This window comes from Octopus bimaculoides, chromosome 18 (assembly GCF_001194135.2).
Source record: "Octopus bimaculoides isolate UCB-OBI-ISO-001 chromosome 18, ASM119413v2, whole genome shotgun sequence".
In the NCBI taxonomy this organism is placed as follows: Eukaryota; Metazoa; Mollusca; class Cephalopoda; order Octopoda; family Octopodidae; genus Octopus; species Octopus bimaculoides.
Window position 1 is genome coordinate 4,195,916 of NC_068998.1, and position 17,502 is coordinate 4,213,417.

At 39.1% G+C, this 17,502-nt stretch overlaps 1 protein-coding gene across 1 annotated transcript in view; it reads left to right on the forward strand.

Moving 5' to 3' along the window:
• The window catches only part of LOC106881514 (ADAM 17-like protease), an 18,023-nt gene extending 2,048 nt beyond the window's left edge, over positions 1-15,975 (forward strand). The window contains exons 2-16 of the mRNA XM_052974524.1: positions 931-1,060; positions 1,859-1,992; positions 2,985-3,073; positions 4,896-4,993; positions 5,884-5,975; positions 6,218-6,384; positions 7,790-7,882; positions 8,895-8,972; positions 9,442-9,580; positions 10,705-10,815; positions 11,465-11,470; positions 12,736-12,854; positions 13,641-13,710; positions 13,892-14,033; positions 14,667-15,975. Of these exons, the coding sequence (XP_052830484.1) occupies positions 931-1,060; positions 1,859-1,992; positions 2,985-3,073; positions 4,896-4,993; positions 5,884-5,975; positions 6,218-6,384; positions 7,790-7,882; positions 8,895-8,972; positions 9,442-9,580; positions 10,705-10,815; positions 11,465-11,470; positions 12,736-12,854; positions 13,641-13,710; positions 13,892-14,033; positions 14,667-15,084 (1,886 nt within the window). The 3' untranslated portion in view covers positions 15,085-15,975. The remainder of the gene's footprint in view (positions 1-930; positions 1,061-1,858; positions 1,993-2,984; positions 3,074-4,895; positions 4,994-5,883; positions 5,976-6,217; positions 6,385-7,789; positions 7,883-8,894; positions 8,973-9,441; positions 9,581-10,704; positions 10,816-11,464; positions 11,471-12,735; positions 12,855-13,640; positions 13,711-13,891; positions 14,034-14,666) is intronic.
• Positions 15,976-17,502: the final 1,527 nt, after the last annotated feature.

Below are 17,502 nucleotides of genomic sequence, written 5' to 3' on the forward strand. Positions count from 1 at the left end.
TATTTATTTAGTGAAGACCATCAAGGGCCACTTGAGGCCCTGGGAGCTGCAGTTGAAAGCTGCTGAAGCAAAGACTTGTGAGTGAATCTGGTGGTTGGAAACTGAAAGAAGCTTATCATCATCATCATTTAAGAACCGTTTTCCATACTGGTATGGGTTGGACTGCTTGAGAGGAGCTTCTTTGGCTCCCTGTCCGTTTTGACATGGTTTCTCTGGCTGGATGCCCTTCCCAATGCCAACCACTTCACAGATTGTACTGGCTGTCTTTACACAGCTACCAGCATGGGTGCATTTACATTCCACCAGTATGGGTGCTTTTTAGGTGGCATCAGCACCCCCGAGCCTGCAAGATTTGGAATGGTCAGCTGAAGAAGGAGGGGTGCAGAGGACATGCCTGTCTGCATGGATGACCAATGTATTTACTTAGCTTGATGTGTCTTCTCAAGCAGAGCAAACCACCAACAGTCTCAGTCCACTCTCTTCCTCTCTGTGATGCTCAACATTTGAAGATCCTTTCTTACACCACTTCGTCCCATGTCTTCCTGGGTCTACCCCTTTCACTTCGCCCCACATCTTCCTGGGTCTATATGTGTGTCCCTTAAGAGGTTCCTAACGTTGAAATTGCAGTAGGGAATTAACCAGTTATTTTCAAGTTGTGGATTCTATTTAGCATGTCACCCAAAGACAGTCTTTATTGTGAAGAGAAATAATATGAGTGATATAATGGCTTCATAGCGGGTTTGGCTGCTATTTTTTATTTAGATCATGGTCATTAATTTTCCCTTCCTTGCACCTGCATGCAGGCCTTCACTCCTCTTCCCCGATCATCACACCACACTGCACCACAGCCCTGTCCCTTTCTCAAACTCTTCCAATGTAGTACGTCGTTTATCTGTTTGTATTTCCCAGTGCACACTTTGTCTTTTGCAGGAAACATAAACCAGAAACTGCACTATTTTGAAACCCTGAAATCTACAGACATTCACATAATCACTAAACGTAGCATTGACGCCAACCCCCAGTCACACCTTAAGTTTGTACACCTGAAAGGACTAGGCAGGTAGGTTGCTAATGTTCGTTAAGAACAATGTTATTTTTGTGTATTTCAAGGGCTGGAGGGTTTATTCAGTGACAAGGGCTGATTGATTTTCTACTTCCAATTCTAAATCCTCGTTGCTTGGGTCTGTTTGTGCAGTGGCTCAAAGGGTATTCTCTTCTCTTAACCTCACAATCAGGCATCTCTCTCACTCATTCTGTTGACTCAAACTTTATGCATACTTGCTACTCTGTTCACCTACACTCAAACCTGCACTCTCACTGACTTTATACTAAATTGAGCCTCACTCTCACTCACTCTTTTAATTTAAACATCACACTTACCCTGTTGAAACTGACATCAGTCTTATTCTATCAACACAGATCTCTCACTCACTCTTAACTCAAACTTAAGTCTCACTCACTATTGACTCAAACTTCACTCTCATTCCCTCTTGACTTAAATGTCAGTCTCACTCACCCTTTTGGCACAGGCCTCACTCTCACTCACTCACTCTGTTGGCACAGACGTCACTCTCACTCATTCTAGTGACTCAAGCCCATCCTCACTAACTATTAAATACAAACCTCAAATTATGTTTTCGTGATGTTCAAGTGCTCCAGTCTGGCCATAGCTATATTTGTATAGTTATGGTTTAAATTAAGGTTTTTGAGTGTTTTCCACATTTTTCTCTTGATGTATTTTTTGGTTAATTTGAAGAAATTCTCAAAATAAAGCAAGAATTGATAACATTACCTGGGGGGGGGGGTTATTTTTTGATGTTTGCTACTTGTATTTTTTATTTTCATTATTTATATCCAGGGACTTCAGTTTTTATTTACGCTCCAGCCAGCAGGTTTTGACCCACGATTTCGAAGCCACTGTAGTCGATGCAGACGGTCACGAATCTTCACTCTTTGTTGATAAGAATGCCTTTTATCAAGGAGCGCTACAAGGTGTGTCAGTAAGTTCGTTCATATCACCATCATCATCATCATCATCATCATCATCGTTTTAATATCTTCTTTTCTGTATTTACCTGGTGCAGGTGAGAGTATTCTTGGAGCAGAGTTCTCTGTGATCAGATGCCCTTCCTGATCCCTTACTCTCCCTTATTTCCAAGCAAACTAATAACCCCACCATGACCACCACTGCCTAATGAACTATGAACAGCCTGGATACAGTTACATGGAAACAAATGACACTCTGTGAATGAGTCTTTTGTTTATGAAAACCCCCTAATGTGCCAAGGACATGTCTGAGGTTGTCACATGCTTTTGTGGTGGACTGCAAGCAAAGGACAGTGTATGAACAGTGAGGCCATTGTTTACAATCAGTAAATGCACCTGACGATGAAGGGAAATAAGAAGTGTCACTCTCAATAAATTCAATGGTTTATGCATGTCAAAACTTGTCATGGTTGGCTGTAGGCAAAGGATACATTTTACACTCAAATGTCAGTCTTACTCTCTAAACAGAGGTCTCACTCTATCTTGACCCAGACTTCAGTCTCACTTGCTCTTTACTCAGATTTCAGTCTCACTCCACCTCAACTCAGACTTCAGTTTCACTTGCTCTTGACTCAAACTTCAGTCTCACTCACTCTTTACTCAGACTTCAGTCTCACTCCACCACGACCCAAACTTCAGTCCCACTCGCTCTTGACTCAGACTTCTGTCCCATTCGCTCTTTACTCAGACTTCACTTATTCACTCTAGTCACCTTGAACCCTAACCCTAACCCTAACCCTAATCACTCAAGCCTTACTCTCTTCACTGTTACAATCAACAAACACACAAAGCTGAGGAGAATACAAACTCTCTCTCTCTCTCTCTCACTCTCTCTCACTCTCTCTCAATCAATGTTTCTCTCTCTCTCTCTCTCTCTCAATCAATGTTTACATGTTCTTAATGTTTGTTTTATTTCTCTTTTCTTCCATTTAATGTAGACGATGCTCATTCACATGTTGAAGCTGTATGGGAAGGTGAGGACTTACTGGCCACCATAACCACCCCTAATGACACCTATACAGTTGAGGTGAGCTCTGTGATATAACACTTTTGATACTCAGGGTTCAGAAATGATGCAAAACTAAATGGACCCCCTCCTCTTTGTGTCAATGATGAAAACTCTTGATGTTCCCTTTATCTTGTCATCGTCATCATCATCACATCATCATCATCATCATCATTATCATCATCATCCTCATCGTCATCCTCCTCCTCATCATCATCTTCATCATCTTGTGTTCATATTCCATGCTGGCGTGTTTTTACTGGAGCCGATGTTCCAAAGACTAGATTGATCTCCAGTGCCTGCTTTGGCGTGGGGTTTTCCAGTTGGTTGCCCTTTCTAATGCCAACCACTTTACAATATGGACTGGGAGCTCCTTTCGTGCCACCTGCCCTGTTGGTGGCGGGGGGGGGGGGTCGCCTTGCAGTTTCCAGCAGGACTATGAGCTCTGGGTTGAATTATAGCATAAAAGGCGGAGGTAAAGAATATGTAACAAAAAAAACCCTAACCCTAACTCCTGACCCTAAACACCGGGTGTGCGTATTCTTTACCTAAGCCACATAATGTGTTGAGTATTTTACTGCTATTTTTAGCAGGTCAAGCAACTGTGTAGAGGTACCATCATTAGCTTGTTGGTCAGCGATGTCTTACTTGCCAGGAGGACAACAGCCAAGTCATGGAACCAGTTGAGAGAGGAATGACTTCTTTGCTGTTAGTTTCTGTAGTATTGAAATGTGGCTTTGTGGAAAAAATGTGACTCAGTACAAAAAATAAAATGCTATTTCTATCACCCGTTTTCCGGTTGTCCCTTATCTGTAACTATAGCAACTTGTTTTTATCTATTTTATCCAAACACGAATATAATAATATATCAGTAAAAAAAGAATTTTGGTTGCTTGCTTGCTTGTGCATGTTTGTAATTGTGGTTATAGTTTGACTTGGAATGAATTTGTTATCTCTAAACACTTTAACCCTTTGGCATTTAAACCAGCCAAATCCGGCCTAAATATTCTACTCATTTAACCCTTTTGATACCAACTCGGCTAAAACCACTTCCGGCTCTGTAGTACAAACGTTTTGTTTTCATAAGTTTTAAATTAAAACCTTCCACCAAACCTTAGTCACAATTTATGTTCCTAACATTAGCTGAATGACAACTAAGTTATTTTACTACATTCTTTGTTATATTTAAAATTAATTGAAAGAAACACGGAGCATCTCAACAGAAATATGATAACGAAAGGGTTTTAATGTTCAAACTAGCCATATCCAGCCTCTCACACCTACCTTACAGTGTCATTCGAGTAATAAACCACCACACCATTGACATCTCAAAGCTATGAGATAAGCCATGGTTCACTCCAAACAATTTGAATAAATACCACGTTCGACAGAATAATCTGAATGTTGAAGGGTTCAATACTGATCTAGATTTCCAATGGTTAATTTTTTTTGTGTCATTAGGGGAGATCACTGCTTATGACCCCTTTACTGGGCCTCTTAGACTTGGGGAAGGGAGAGAAATTACTCAAAGCAAAGGTTTAAATTTTAATTGCTCATTGGCCTTGTAAAAATAAATTAATAGATTGTAATTTGACCTTTTTTGTTTGCCTTTTGAAAATATTACTGGAGTCTTTATTAATCCTGTTGGTAAGGGACCTACAAAATCTCTATCCACCTCGTGTGTGTGCGTGCATGTATATGTGTGTGTCTGTATGTATGTGTGTGTGTGCACATGCATGTGTATGTATGTATGTATGTATGTGTGTGTGTGTGCAATGGTACCTGCTGTGCCCTGTTGCTGACATAAATTGATTTTAATTTTGTCTCCCACTATTCTGTCTAGCCCTCTTGGCGTCATCTTCCCAACAGCAAGAACCATACCATGATCATTTACAAAGGCTCAGATGTCGTCAGTTTCTACAACAAGACGGGCCATGGAAAGTAAGTTGTCTCTTTTACTTTTTCTCTCCCCCCCCTCCTCCATCTTTATTCATTTTTTTCTGCTTTTCTTTCTTAACTTCCAAAAATTGCTGATTATTTTCAAGAACAGAGAAACAGGAAAAACTAGCTGAGGAAAATGCTTAGTTCAGATTCTACTGGGGTTGACTTTGCCTTTCATCCTTTCAAGGTCAATGAATTAAGTACCAGTTGCGTACTCTGGGATTGATATAATCTTCTAACACCTCACCCAAATTTTCAGGCCTTTTGCCTTTAGTAGAAAGGATCATTATTATTATTATTATTATCATTATTATCAAGGTGGCAAGTTGGCAGAATCGTTAGCACACCGGGCGAAATGCTTAGCAGTATTTCTTCCGTCTGCATGATCTGAGTTCAAATTCCGCCAAGGTCGACTTTGCTTTTCATTCTTTTGGGGTTGATAAATTAAGTACCAGCTGAGTACTGGGGTCGATATAATCGACTACTCCTCTGCCCCAAATTTCAGGCCTTGTGTCTTTAGTAGAAAGGTTTATTATTATTATTATTATTATTATTATTATTATTATTATTATTATTATTATTATTATTATTTTATTATTATTATTATTATTATTAGTAGTAGTAGTAGTAGTAATAGTATTGTTATCTGTAGCTACCTATGGGGCTGTTTTAGCTTCCTCATCCCATCATTATCAGTTTCAGGAACCCTGAAAAGGATCAGTTCATTTGAACCCATTATTACATCCACCACCACCACCACCACCACCATTATTACTACTAATACTGTCACTACAACCATCCCCACCTCCACCACAACCACTCCTGCTACTGCTACCACCACCACTGCTACTGCTGTTGCTGTCATGTTCTGTTTTGTGTCTGTGTTTCAGCCAACTTGTCTGTAGAAGCCAGCCTGGTGTTACTCTGAGTAAAGAGGAGTATGAGAAATCTCTAGAAATAACCAAACGATTCCATGAATCAGGTAAGTCACACCTTCGCTTTTGTTTTTGCTTTTGTTCATTTATTTTGTTAATTTTCACAAGAAGTGAAACAGAACCAGTGCATGTGTTTATTATTGGCATTGTGACCCTCCCAAGTTACAACACAATTGATATAAATAGATTTGAAATATAATTAAAATTACAAACAACCATATTTTTGTATATACACATTATTTCTCTTTCTCTCTCTTATTCTGTTTCCTCCACTCTATCCATTTTCTAGGCATGAAAAATTTCTCCAAATATTCTGGCGATAATCCAGATTCTGGCCACCACCGTAGCAAACGTTTCGTTCTAAAACATGACACTTGTGATATGATCCTTGTGGCTGACTATACATTCTTCAAAGGTATCGGCAATTCAGACAGTTTGAATACAGCCAACTATTTAGTGAGTACCAATTTATTTATATACACCCTCTTATAATACTCTTTCACTCCTTCAGGATTCGCTCTGGCACCCCATTGCTATGATCTTATCTTTTTCCCCAGCTACCCTTATATTATGTTGGGTAACCACGTATCTTTGCTATAACAAGACGCCTGCGCTTGTGTCCCCCCCCCCCATCATACGGTATCCCTCCACCCTCACAAAACTTATTTTGTACTTTCAGTGCCGTATACCCAGGGTGAGGATGAACTGGCTCTGACCAACGAGTCATGTTCGGAGTCTCAGTGGGAATGCAGTTTCACATGTGGTCCCCAGTCACCTGCATACACACCTTGGGATAGTGTGATCCATAACGGCTCATCTTGCCATCAATTCTTGACCATCACAGAAGATTCGCTGACCAACTCACCACTGTTTATCGGAGCAGATGCAGCCTGCTTCTGAAATGGATTCTTGAGACTCGTTTTAACAAAAGCTAAGGGGTGCCTCATTCCCAGTGGTCTTCCAGCGTGCCAGACATCAACCCAGAATTTCTGAGGGCGCAGGTTAACCCAACACCTAACATAACCCACCCAACACCTGGCACAAAGCCCTTCTTCTCTCTTAAGTACTTCCCCCACTTAGCCAAGGGTTTTTTTTATTTTACCTTTTCCTATCTTGCAAGTTGCTTGGCAACCTCACTAGCACCAGTGGCACAAAAAATAACTCCCAGTACACACTGTAATGTGGTTGATGTTTGGAAGGGCACCCAGCCAAAGCTGACACGGAAGCAAGGTGCAGCCCTACCACCTGCTTTCTTGCCCTAGTTACGCTTCAGCAACCTCGAAGAGGTTAAGGGACTTGTAAATGTCACTGTGTGTACATTGTGCTTGTGTGGTTGAGAAGCTTGTTTCCCAACCAAGCAGTCTCAAGTTCAGTCTTACTGCATGACATCTTGGGCAGATGTCTTCTAGTAAAGCTTTTGGTTGACCAAAGTTCTGTGAGTCCAAATACTTTCAAAAAGCATGCATTCTGCTAAAGGCCTCCAATGGTCAGGTGGGGGTGCTGTTAATCCAAACAATAAAAAAAGTGCTAGTTTTAGTGGGGATGATGATGGTGACTGTGGTGATTGATGGTAAAGATGGTGGTGAAGGTGGGGATAATAATGAATAATAATGATGGTGGTGGTGGTTAGTGATGTTTGGTGACGATAATGGTGGTGGTAGAAAATTTGAAGATGGTGGTGATATTGAAGGTTATGGTGGTGATGGTAGTGTTTATGATACTGAAGGTAGTGATTATGATCATGATGATGATGGTGAAAATAGTGGTAGTGGTGGTGGATTTTTTGTTTTTAGGGCAGGGTGCTGTTTTGCCGCCAATGGTGATGATAGCGATTTATGTTTGTCTTCCTTTATCATTTCAGATCCACATAATGAGCAAAGTTGATCATATTTACCGTAACACAGTTTGGGATGAAAATCTAGGTCTTACCAACATTGGCGTCAAAATCAGACATGTATGTTAATATTCTTTACTGTTATTTCCATTCCTACATTCATAAATTCCTTCATGTGTTTTTATGTCAGTTTTTTTTTTTTTTCTGTTTTACATGCCAACATGGATTTAGACAAGGAATATTATCAAAGCTCTCTTTGTCTCTTGTTACTAATACTTGCCTGTTTTTCAAGCAAGGAAGCTTAAGGACAAAAATGATTTGTTGACAGGAGAAACAGCAACAATAGCACTGCTGGTAGCTTGCAATTATAAACAAACACACACAAGTACACACAAACGTATGCATGCTTACACACACACACATATACATACATTATATATATACATCATCATTGTTTAACGTCCGCTTTCCATGCTAGCATGGGTTGGGCGATTTGACTGAGGACTGGCGAACCAGATGGCTGCACCAGGCTCCAATCTGATCTGGCAGAGTTTCTACAGCTGGATGCCCTTCCTAACGCCAACCACTCTGAGAGTGTAGTCGGTGCTTTTATGTGCCACCGGCATGAGAGCCAGTCAGGCGGTCCTGGCAACGGCCACACTCAAAATGGTGTTTTTTATGTGCCACCTGTACAAGAGCCAGTCCAGGGGCACTGGCAACGACCTCGCTTGATTGTTTAATGTCTCTCTTCCATACTAGTAGGGGGTTGAGCTGTTTGAATGGATTCAATAGGTCCGAGGACTGCATCAAACTCCAGTATCTACTTTGGGTGGAGGTGCATGGCTTAGTAGTTAGGTTGTTGGAGTCCTAATCACAAGGTTGTAGTTTCAATTCCTGGAATGAGTTACACATTGTGTTCTTGAGCAAAACACTTCATTTCACATCACATCAGTCCACTCAGCTGGCAAAAAAAGAGTAAACCTGCAATGGACCAGCAACCAGTTCTATGAATCTGTGGAGGCACATAGCTTAGTGGTTTGGGTGTTTGAAAGTTCAATCCCACATTCCCCTCGGTTCACATCCTGTTGATAAAGTCAATTCTTTCTTTAATTCCGTTGTTCTTTAATTCCAGGTTAAGATTCATTCAGACTATTCCAAAGACGTATCTTATAACAAAAAACATGATTGGGAGTATAAACAATTACTAGTGGTAAGTCAGCCATTTTTATTTATTGTTTGGAATACGGCCATGCTGGGGCACTGTCTCTAGTTGAACATATCAACCCTAGTTGTTTTTTGTTTACCAACCAACATTAGAGGCCACTTCATAGTTGCTCTACCTGCTGGAAATAGTAGCAAAATCTCCCACAAATCACATCCTTTTATCTTGTATAAGGACAGTTCAAGTTAGCTGTTGTAGTTCTAAAGTGACCCCTAAAGTGATGTCATGGCTTTACCATAGAGCCATGCCTAATTGTAATCTTTTGACTGCTCATTTGATTAATAAAATGTCACCCTATATCCTAACCCTAAACTGTAACCCAGATCAGGTCATTTCACAGCATAAAGGATCCTGTTGTGTATTTTTTTTTTATTTCATGTTTGTATTTGTAGTATTTATTTTATTTGCTTTTATTTATTTGTTCCCTCCTTTTCTGTTGTGTTTTTCCATACCACAGAATTTTAGCTGGGATACCCGATTCTATCGCTATTGCCTTGCTCACCTCTTCACTTTTCAAAAATTCCAAGATGGGGTCCTTGGATTGGCATATATAGCATCAGAACGTCTTAACACAGTCGGCGGTATTTGCTCATCACGTAAGTAATCTTTCTTCTCATTGGTCAGTTATTTAGACAGTTTGATCAACTGGTTGGTCAGTTTGTTGGTCAGTCAGTCTGTTCGTTGACCAGTTGGTCGGTTGGCTAGTCATTTGGTTGACTGGTCATTTGGTTGATCACCCGTTAGGTTAGTTAGCTGTTTGGTCAGTCAGTTGGTTAGTTGGTTGGCCAGTTAGCCAGCTGGCCAGTCAGTCTGTTGATTGATAAGTCAGCTAGTCTGTCAGTCAGTTGCTTTTTAAGTAGAGCTTGTCTCAGTTGCCATTTGGTAATTATAACATGCCCTCTAGAGGCAGAAATAATTTCAATAAGTGTTGATTTTATGTTGTATGGTATTTGACATACCTGTATTAGTCTCTGTTGTTTAAATACAAACCATAGTTACTCTGAGTTGTTTCTCATAACTCTTTTTTTTCGTTTAAACATTTATCATTGACACCAGCCATATCTGGTCAAACTATTTTACTTGTTTTATGTTCAAATTGGCTAGGTCTGGCCTCTTACACCTGCCCAATATCATCATCGAAATCTCAATGTTGCTGATGCTATCAGGACAAAATCCCCCCCCCCACCCACGAGGACAAAATCCCCCAAGGATAAAACTCCTCCAAACAAATTTTACACAAAAATTTAAACTAATAAATATTCAAAATTTTTTTGGTAAAATTTCTCTTCCCTAAAATATTTTTATTGTAAAGAAAGAACAATTCCCCAGGGGATATTGACTGCCAGGGGACTAGGGGTCTTTGTCCTAGCACCACTACTGATAATGCATAATTCATTCAAAACAATGTGAATAATTAAACATTGCGTTTGACAGAACAATCTGATTGCTAAAGGGTTAAATTATGCAAATTACCAACACCATAAATGTGTTTTTACTCATTTTGCATTTGTTTAAGTTCCTTGCTTACCGGAGATAGGTTAGGGCAGCTGCTGTGCTGATGAAGCCTATTAAGGCAGAAACATGTGTCCATGACTGTCTTCTTGTCCTGGGTTTGGCTCAATTGGCTAAAAATGCTTTGAGCCTATGTCCCAGCATGGCTGCAGTCTATGACCAAAACAAATTAAAGATGCGTAATAGATACATGCAATGTATTTTACAGCTTTTTACCAAGATGGAGTCTTCATGACTTTGAATACTGGCTGGAGCAGTTCAATGAACACGCAGGGTCACCGTATTCTCACTCAAGAAGCCCAAATTGTTACCGCCCATGGTAAGTGGATCTTTTTATTGTTGTTGTTGTTGTTTTTGTTGCGATGTTGACATATAGGTGGGTCACAGCCAGCTGCGATAGGTGTGGATGTCTGGGAATTGTGATCCTGGGATCGAGGATAATGCTGAGGTCATTTTTGTGTGGTATGTAAAATATGGGGATTAGCTGTGTGTGCAATATAATACCTAGTTTTATGTATAATATGATACTTAACTATGTTGTTTGATCATATGATTGTTGTTTTATTATACGGTGTCTGGTTGTATGATGTAACTGCTTCTAGACAAATTATTGTCTGATTATATGATAAAACAAACTGGATGGATTATTATCTGATTGTATGATGTAAATATACTGTCAATGTATTGTATGTTGTTTGAGTGTGTGTTATATATTGTTTGATGATAGTATGATGTAATAGATTGGACAAATTATGTGATTGTATGATATAAATATACTGTCAACGAATTTTATGTAGTTTGATTGTATGACTTGATGTGTTATATGTTGTTTGATGATAGTATGATGTAATAGACTGGTCAGATTATTGTATGATATAAATGTACTGTTGATGTATTACATTCATTTCCTTTACAATATATTTTCTTATATTTTTTTTTCCACCAAATGCTGTGTCCATCCTTAACAGAAATTGGTAAGTTAGCATTGTCTAAATCTTTATATTTTTGCATCCCACAACACAATACTGAATAATGTGGTGCTCCAGAATGGCCATGGTAGTTAAAACAAACTGAATACTGCCACCACCAAACTGCATTTTCCATATGGTTTAGTTACTCCTTGTTTGGGTAGTGATTGGTCATCTCATGTCCAAGCGTCCAGTACACAGACAAAAGCACAACTGACTGCTTTGACAAGAAGCTTCCTTCCCAACCATATGGTTTTCGGTTCAGTCTTACTGTGCAGCACTTTGTGCAAATGTCTTCAGTGACAGCCCTGAGCCGACCAATGTTTTGTCTCTGAATTCGGTAGATGGAAACTGTGAAAGTCTGTCGCATATATATATATATATATATATATATATATATATATATATATATATATATATATATATATATATATATACATATATATATATATATATATCATTTGCCATGTTGGACCGCTGAACTCTACAAATTTTTTTCATTCTCTCTGTGTTAATTTTTCATTTATTTTCTCTTATTCCTTTCTGTTGAAGAGCCTAGGTTCAAAACATAAAAAACTTTTTCATTTTCCCATGTGTCAAACTAATGCACCTGCTTGTTGTTCACACACCTGTCTTCATCTTTTGTTTTTCTATAAATTTCAACTATATCTACTACATATGTGGAAATCTGTGGGTGTGTTTGTTTGTAGCATTGTTGTCTAACTCCTCCTACATCGTTTTATCAATTTTGATGAAACTTGACACGTGAGTAGAGCTCATGTCTGGAAAACTAGTGACATACTTAAATTGTCGAAAAAATCGATAATTGTGCCCCTGGAAGGGATTCTTATATCTACTACATATAACTAATATATTATTTTTAAACATCCAAGGGAAATAACCCATTTGCTCCTGAAAGGGATCCTTATATATATAGCCAAGGGAAATAACCAATTCATTTTCCTAGATTATTTGGTATAAATCAAATTGAGTATGCTTATTTCTTAGTATTTGAACTATATTTGAGTTATTTTCGCAATTTATGCAGTACAACACTTAAACAAGTAAATAGTATTTTCCTAAACAATAGATCCACTTATTTCGATTAGTGACTTGTCCACAAATATACCAACACTAGCACCGCTGAGGGTAATATTCTCTGTGAATGCACAAAAGATTTTTCCTGAGTTGTTTACTTTGAATTGTTATTATCTCATATCTAATTAGCCTGTTATTGTGTAACATGTTTTTTTTTTTGTTTTTTACATCAGGCCATAACTGGGGTAGTGAGCATGACCCAGGCGAGGGCATCTGTTCCCCTTCATCATTTGACAATGGGAAATTCATCATGTACCCCTATGCTGTTACAGGGTATGAATTAAATAACTGGGTGAGTATTTTTGTTTCCTTGCTTTTGGCTTTTTTTTATTTATGTTTTTTTTTAAATATCTTCTTTATATTGTTAAAAAGTCAAAATGGAAATTGTAGTTGTGGCCAATGCCAGTGCCACCTGATTGGCACCCGTGCTGGTGGCACGTAACAAGCACCATTCAAGCGTGGGTTGATGCCAATGCCGCCTGATTGGCTCCCTGTGCTGGTGGCTCTTAAAAAGCACTATCCAAATGCAATTGATGCCCCCCACCCCCGTCTGGCTCCTGTGCCAGTGGCACATAAAAAGCACCATCCGAATGTGGCCAATGCCAGTGCCACCAACTGGCTCCCATGCTGGTGGCACATAAAAGGCACCATCCGAATGTGGCCAATGCCAGTGCCACCCAGCTGGCTCCCGTACCGGTGGTACATAAAAAGCTCCCACTACACTCTGAGAGTGAAGGATGTCTCCAACTGTTTTGTATGTGGTGGACTGGTGGTGACGATACACATAAAGTGTATGAGCAGTGGGGAGGGGGAAATATGTGTGGGTTCAAGCCTTGCTGTCTTGATATTTCATGTTGATTGCTAACGAACATCAGCCACATGCAAACAGTGTCCGGCATTTGCAATCTGCCATGAAAACATGTCTGGCCATTGTGCTGTTTCTGTTTAAGGATTGAAGGGAAATAGCAATTCTTAGAAACAGATTAGGTAGGGTTGGTGACAGCAAGAGCGTCTGGCCAATGATGACAATGATGAGAATGTGCTAAGCTGGTTTTTTTTATTGTTTTTCTTTTCCCAGAAATTTTCACCTTGCAGTAGGAAATTTATAAACAAAGTATTGTTAAGGAAGTCCACAGCTTGTTTCTCAGGTATGGTCAGTTTTTTTTTTTCCTTTTTCCACTTCCATCATTATAGCCGCTACCATCCACATCATGACTGTTGCTACCACCACAACCATTTCCACCACTCCCACCTCCATAGTCACATCGTCTCTACTACCACCATCACCATCATATAAGTGACACTTCCTTTATCATTTCTCTTTGACAGATGGGAGACAGTTTAACTTCTGTGGAAACGGTAAAGTTGAAAAAAGCAGAGGTGAAGAATGTGATGGTGGCTTTTTGGCCAACAGTGCTTTTGACCATTGTTGCACTGACAAATGTGTGTTTGGCCCTGGTGCCGAGTGCAGGTATTGTATTATTCCGCCGTCTTGGAGTCAGCCTTTGGTTTGCTGGGAGGGAAGAGGGGTGGCCCTGTTGTTATCTTTTTACTTGTTTCAGTCATTGGTCTGTGGCCATGCTGGGGCACCACTTTGAATTGGCCCCAGTATTTGCTTGTTTAATGTCTGGCACTTATTCTGTCAGTCACATTCCATGCTGGTATTTCGGTCCTTCGTCATCTCATGCTGCAGCACTAGGATGTTCATTTACTTACTGAAAGGCAACATTTCATTCTGTTGATATTTCTGAGAGTCACAGACCTCATGCATAGATCTCAAGTGTTGCAAATCTTCCTGGGTGTCCTTCATTTACCATTTTCAATTCTGCCAGAAGCAAATCAATTCTATACAGGTTTCCCCAGAACATCATTGCAACTGACCTTCCTAGTTTATGCCACTTAATGCGAAACGTTCTCCAGTGACTATTTCATAGAGAAATACAAAAATTTGACTGTTATTTCTAGCAGGTTAACTAACCACATTAGCACTTCCTCATTATCTCTCTTATTCATATGTGTTGTTGCCTGATTGATTACATTTATTTTACTTATTCATTATCCTAATGCACCAAATTAATTTCTGTCCCCCGTTTATTTCTTTCAGCCCTGTCAACCATGAATGTTGCACCCGAGACTGCAAAATTGCCTCTAAAGGGGTCTTATGTCGGTCAGTTATAGGGGATGCCTCTGATTGTCTCCACAACTCCACCTGTACATATCCTTTACATCTCATGTTTTACTCCTTTGGAGTTTATGGGGTTTGCCTCTTTTGTGTCATAAGACACAGAATTTGGGAGCAAAGAGCCAAATATTATGCCGGAACCCTGCTGGGATTTTTTTTATTTGATTCTGAATTTATTTGTTTTTTTTGTTTGTCTTTTTTATATTATTATCTATATCTTTGTCTCTACTTTTACAGTACATATATATGTGTACATATATCTGTCTCTCTCTCTCTCTATATATATATATATAACTACACTCTCAGAGTGGTTGGCGTTAGGAAGGGCATCCAGCTGTAGAAACTCTGCCAAATCAGATTGGAGCCTGGTGTAGCCATCTGGTTTCACCAATCCTCAGTTAAATCGTCCAACCCATGCTAGCATGGAAAGCGGACGTTAAACAACGATGATGATGATATGTGTGTGTGTATGTGTGTATATAAACACACACACACAGATAGATCTAAGTGTATATGTGTGTGTGTGTGTGTATATATTCACACATGAGAAAATGGAGAGGATTTAGAATTGACAGACATCAGCTGGTAAACATTGAAGTATGTCTGTTTATTCAAATGTATTGGATGAATACAGTCACATGTATGAGTGGTACAGATTAGCGAATGGAAAAAGCTGGTAACTGCATAGACAATGGTGTGAATACCTATAAGCATATAGAAACAAGTGAAGTGATGGAGATAAGAGTGGACAAACGAAAGAAGGGTACTCAACACATTTATTGGGAGTTACATGTATGGATGAAAGCAATTTGATTCGAGCATGATGCTAACCTTCAACCATTTCAAATTTAAAATGGCTGAAGATTAGCATCACACTTGAAACCTCAGAATACCAACGAATTTGAATCAAACTGTTTTCATCAATATATGTGCGTGTGTGTGTGTGTGTAAATGTCGAATGAGAATGAGTGCTCAACAACACATTGGTGGATAAAATTTCTTAATTTTTGTATTAAGGCTACCATTGGTTTCATGTTAAGAAAAATATCTTAATATCTTAACAGTCTTTCTTGCACAACTCTCTGGTGGTGGTGGTGGTCCACTCTCTCCGTTTATCTACCTCTTACCATCCCTCACTCAGTCGCCCTTTATGTTCAGTGAACTATTTTCTCCCCTGTGGGTGTTTACTATTCTTTTCATCTTTGTAAGCGAAATGAATTTTATTGCCTTAACATTGTTACTGGAAACAATTACAATTGTCCGACACCTCAGTTTAAATACGATAACACCCCATGTTTGGATGGGTAAGTATTATGGCTCTCTTCTATGTATAATGTGTGTGTGTGTGTGCAAGTTTGGTACAACAAACTGGAGAAATAGAACTCAATACATGTCCAATCTATTTGTGTGTGTATATATATATATATATATATATATATATAAATACAGTGTACATCTAAACACATAAGAGACATCCATCATATGGATTCCTTGCACGCTAGAAAGAACAGTTAAATTCCATACCGCTATTTAGGGATAAAACTTCAAATGGATTGAAAAATAAAAACATGTATAAGCATGAGGCAGATACTGGATTGCCTTGTGTATATATGTTTAATCTAGGTGTACCTGCTGAAGAAGACTTCGCCTAGTAAATTATTTTATTTGCTAAAATAAGTCTGGAACCAATGGTCCAGGAGTTAGATGGTAAATGTTTTTATTTTTCATTCCATTCGAAGTTTTATCCCTAAATAGTGCTATGGAATTTAACTGTTCTTTCATGGCTATGATGCTCCCCCACTACTTCTGCTTGTGATCAGAGATGCACATATCGTCAGCCACCAAGGGACATGCTCAACTGGTTAAGGTCAAACAACTGACAAGCAAATCTGTGGTATTAAGCAGAATATTTGCTGTAGACCATCTTTTATACCAAGACAAAACAATGTACATGATAACACTTCCAATCAGTTAAGATCAGAAGCCATGAGAGCCACTGCCTGGTACTGCATCAGGGCTATTATTATTATTTACAGAATATATATATATATATATATATATATATATATATATATATATATATACATATAGGCTGTCTGGTTAAGATGTTTCTTTTGGAACTACATGGTTTTGGGTCTAACCCTATGCATGGCACCTTGGTCAGGTGTCTTCTGCTATAATCCCGTATGTGTGTGTGTGTATTCACTTAAACACATATACACACAAAAATATGGGAACAAAAGGGTTAAAGTGATCTAATCTCAATTACTTCTTTTACAGTGGCAAATGTAAACAAGGGAAATGTTTACCCTTCTGTGAAGCTCGCAATGTAAAATCGTGCATCTGTGATAATGGTAAGTGCAAGGCCTTCAGAGATCTTTTTTTATATTTAAAGTAGAACCTCGGCTTACAAATGTCTCTCATCTCAAACAAATCAGTTTGCAAACAATTTCTGAAACATAAAACATCTTGGGTGATGAATAGTATCTTGAGTAACAAGTGCACAAACTGGCATCAAAGGGTGGCAGCAATCTGCAAGTATCAGAAGGTGACTGTTAGTTGATGCCTCACTCAGTGCGCATCCCTGCTTAAACTTGATGTGCTTCCCCCTGAATTTTCTGTGGGACAAAATAGTCTTGATTTATAAACATATCAGGTGACAAATGGCCTTCAGGAATGAATTGAATCCGTAAACTGAGGTGCTACTGTGCGCGCGCACACACACACACACACACGCACACACACACACACACACACA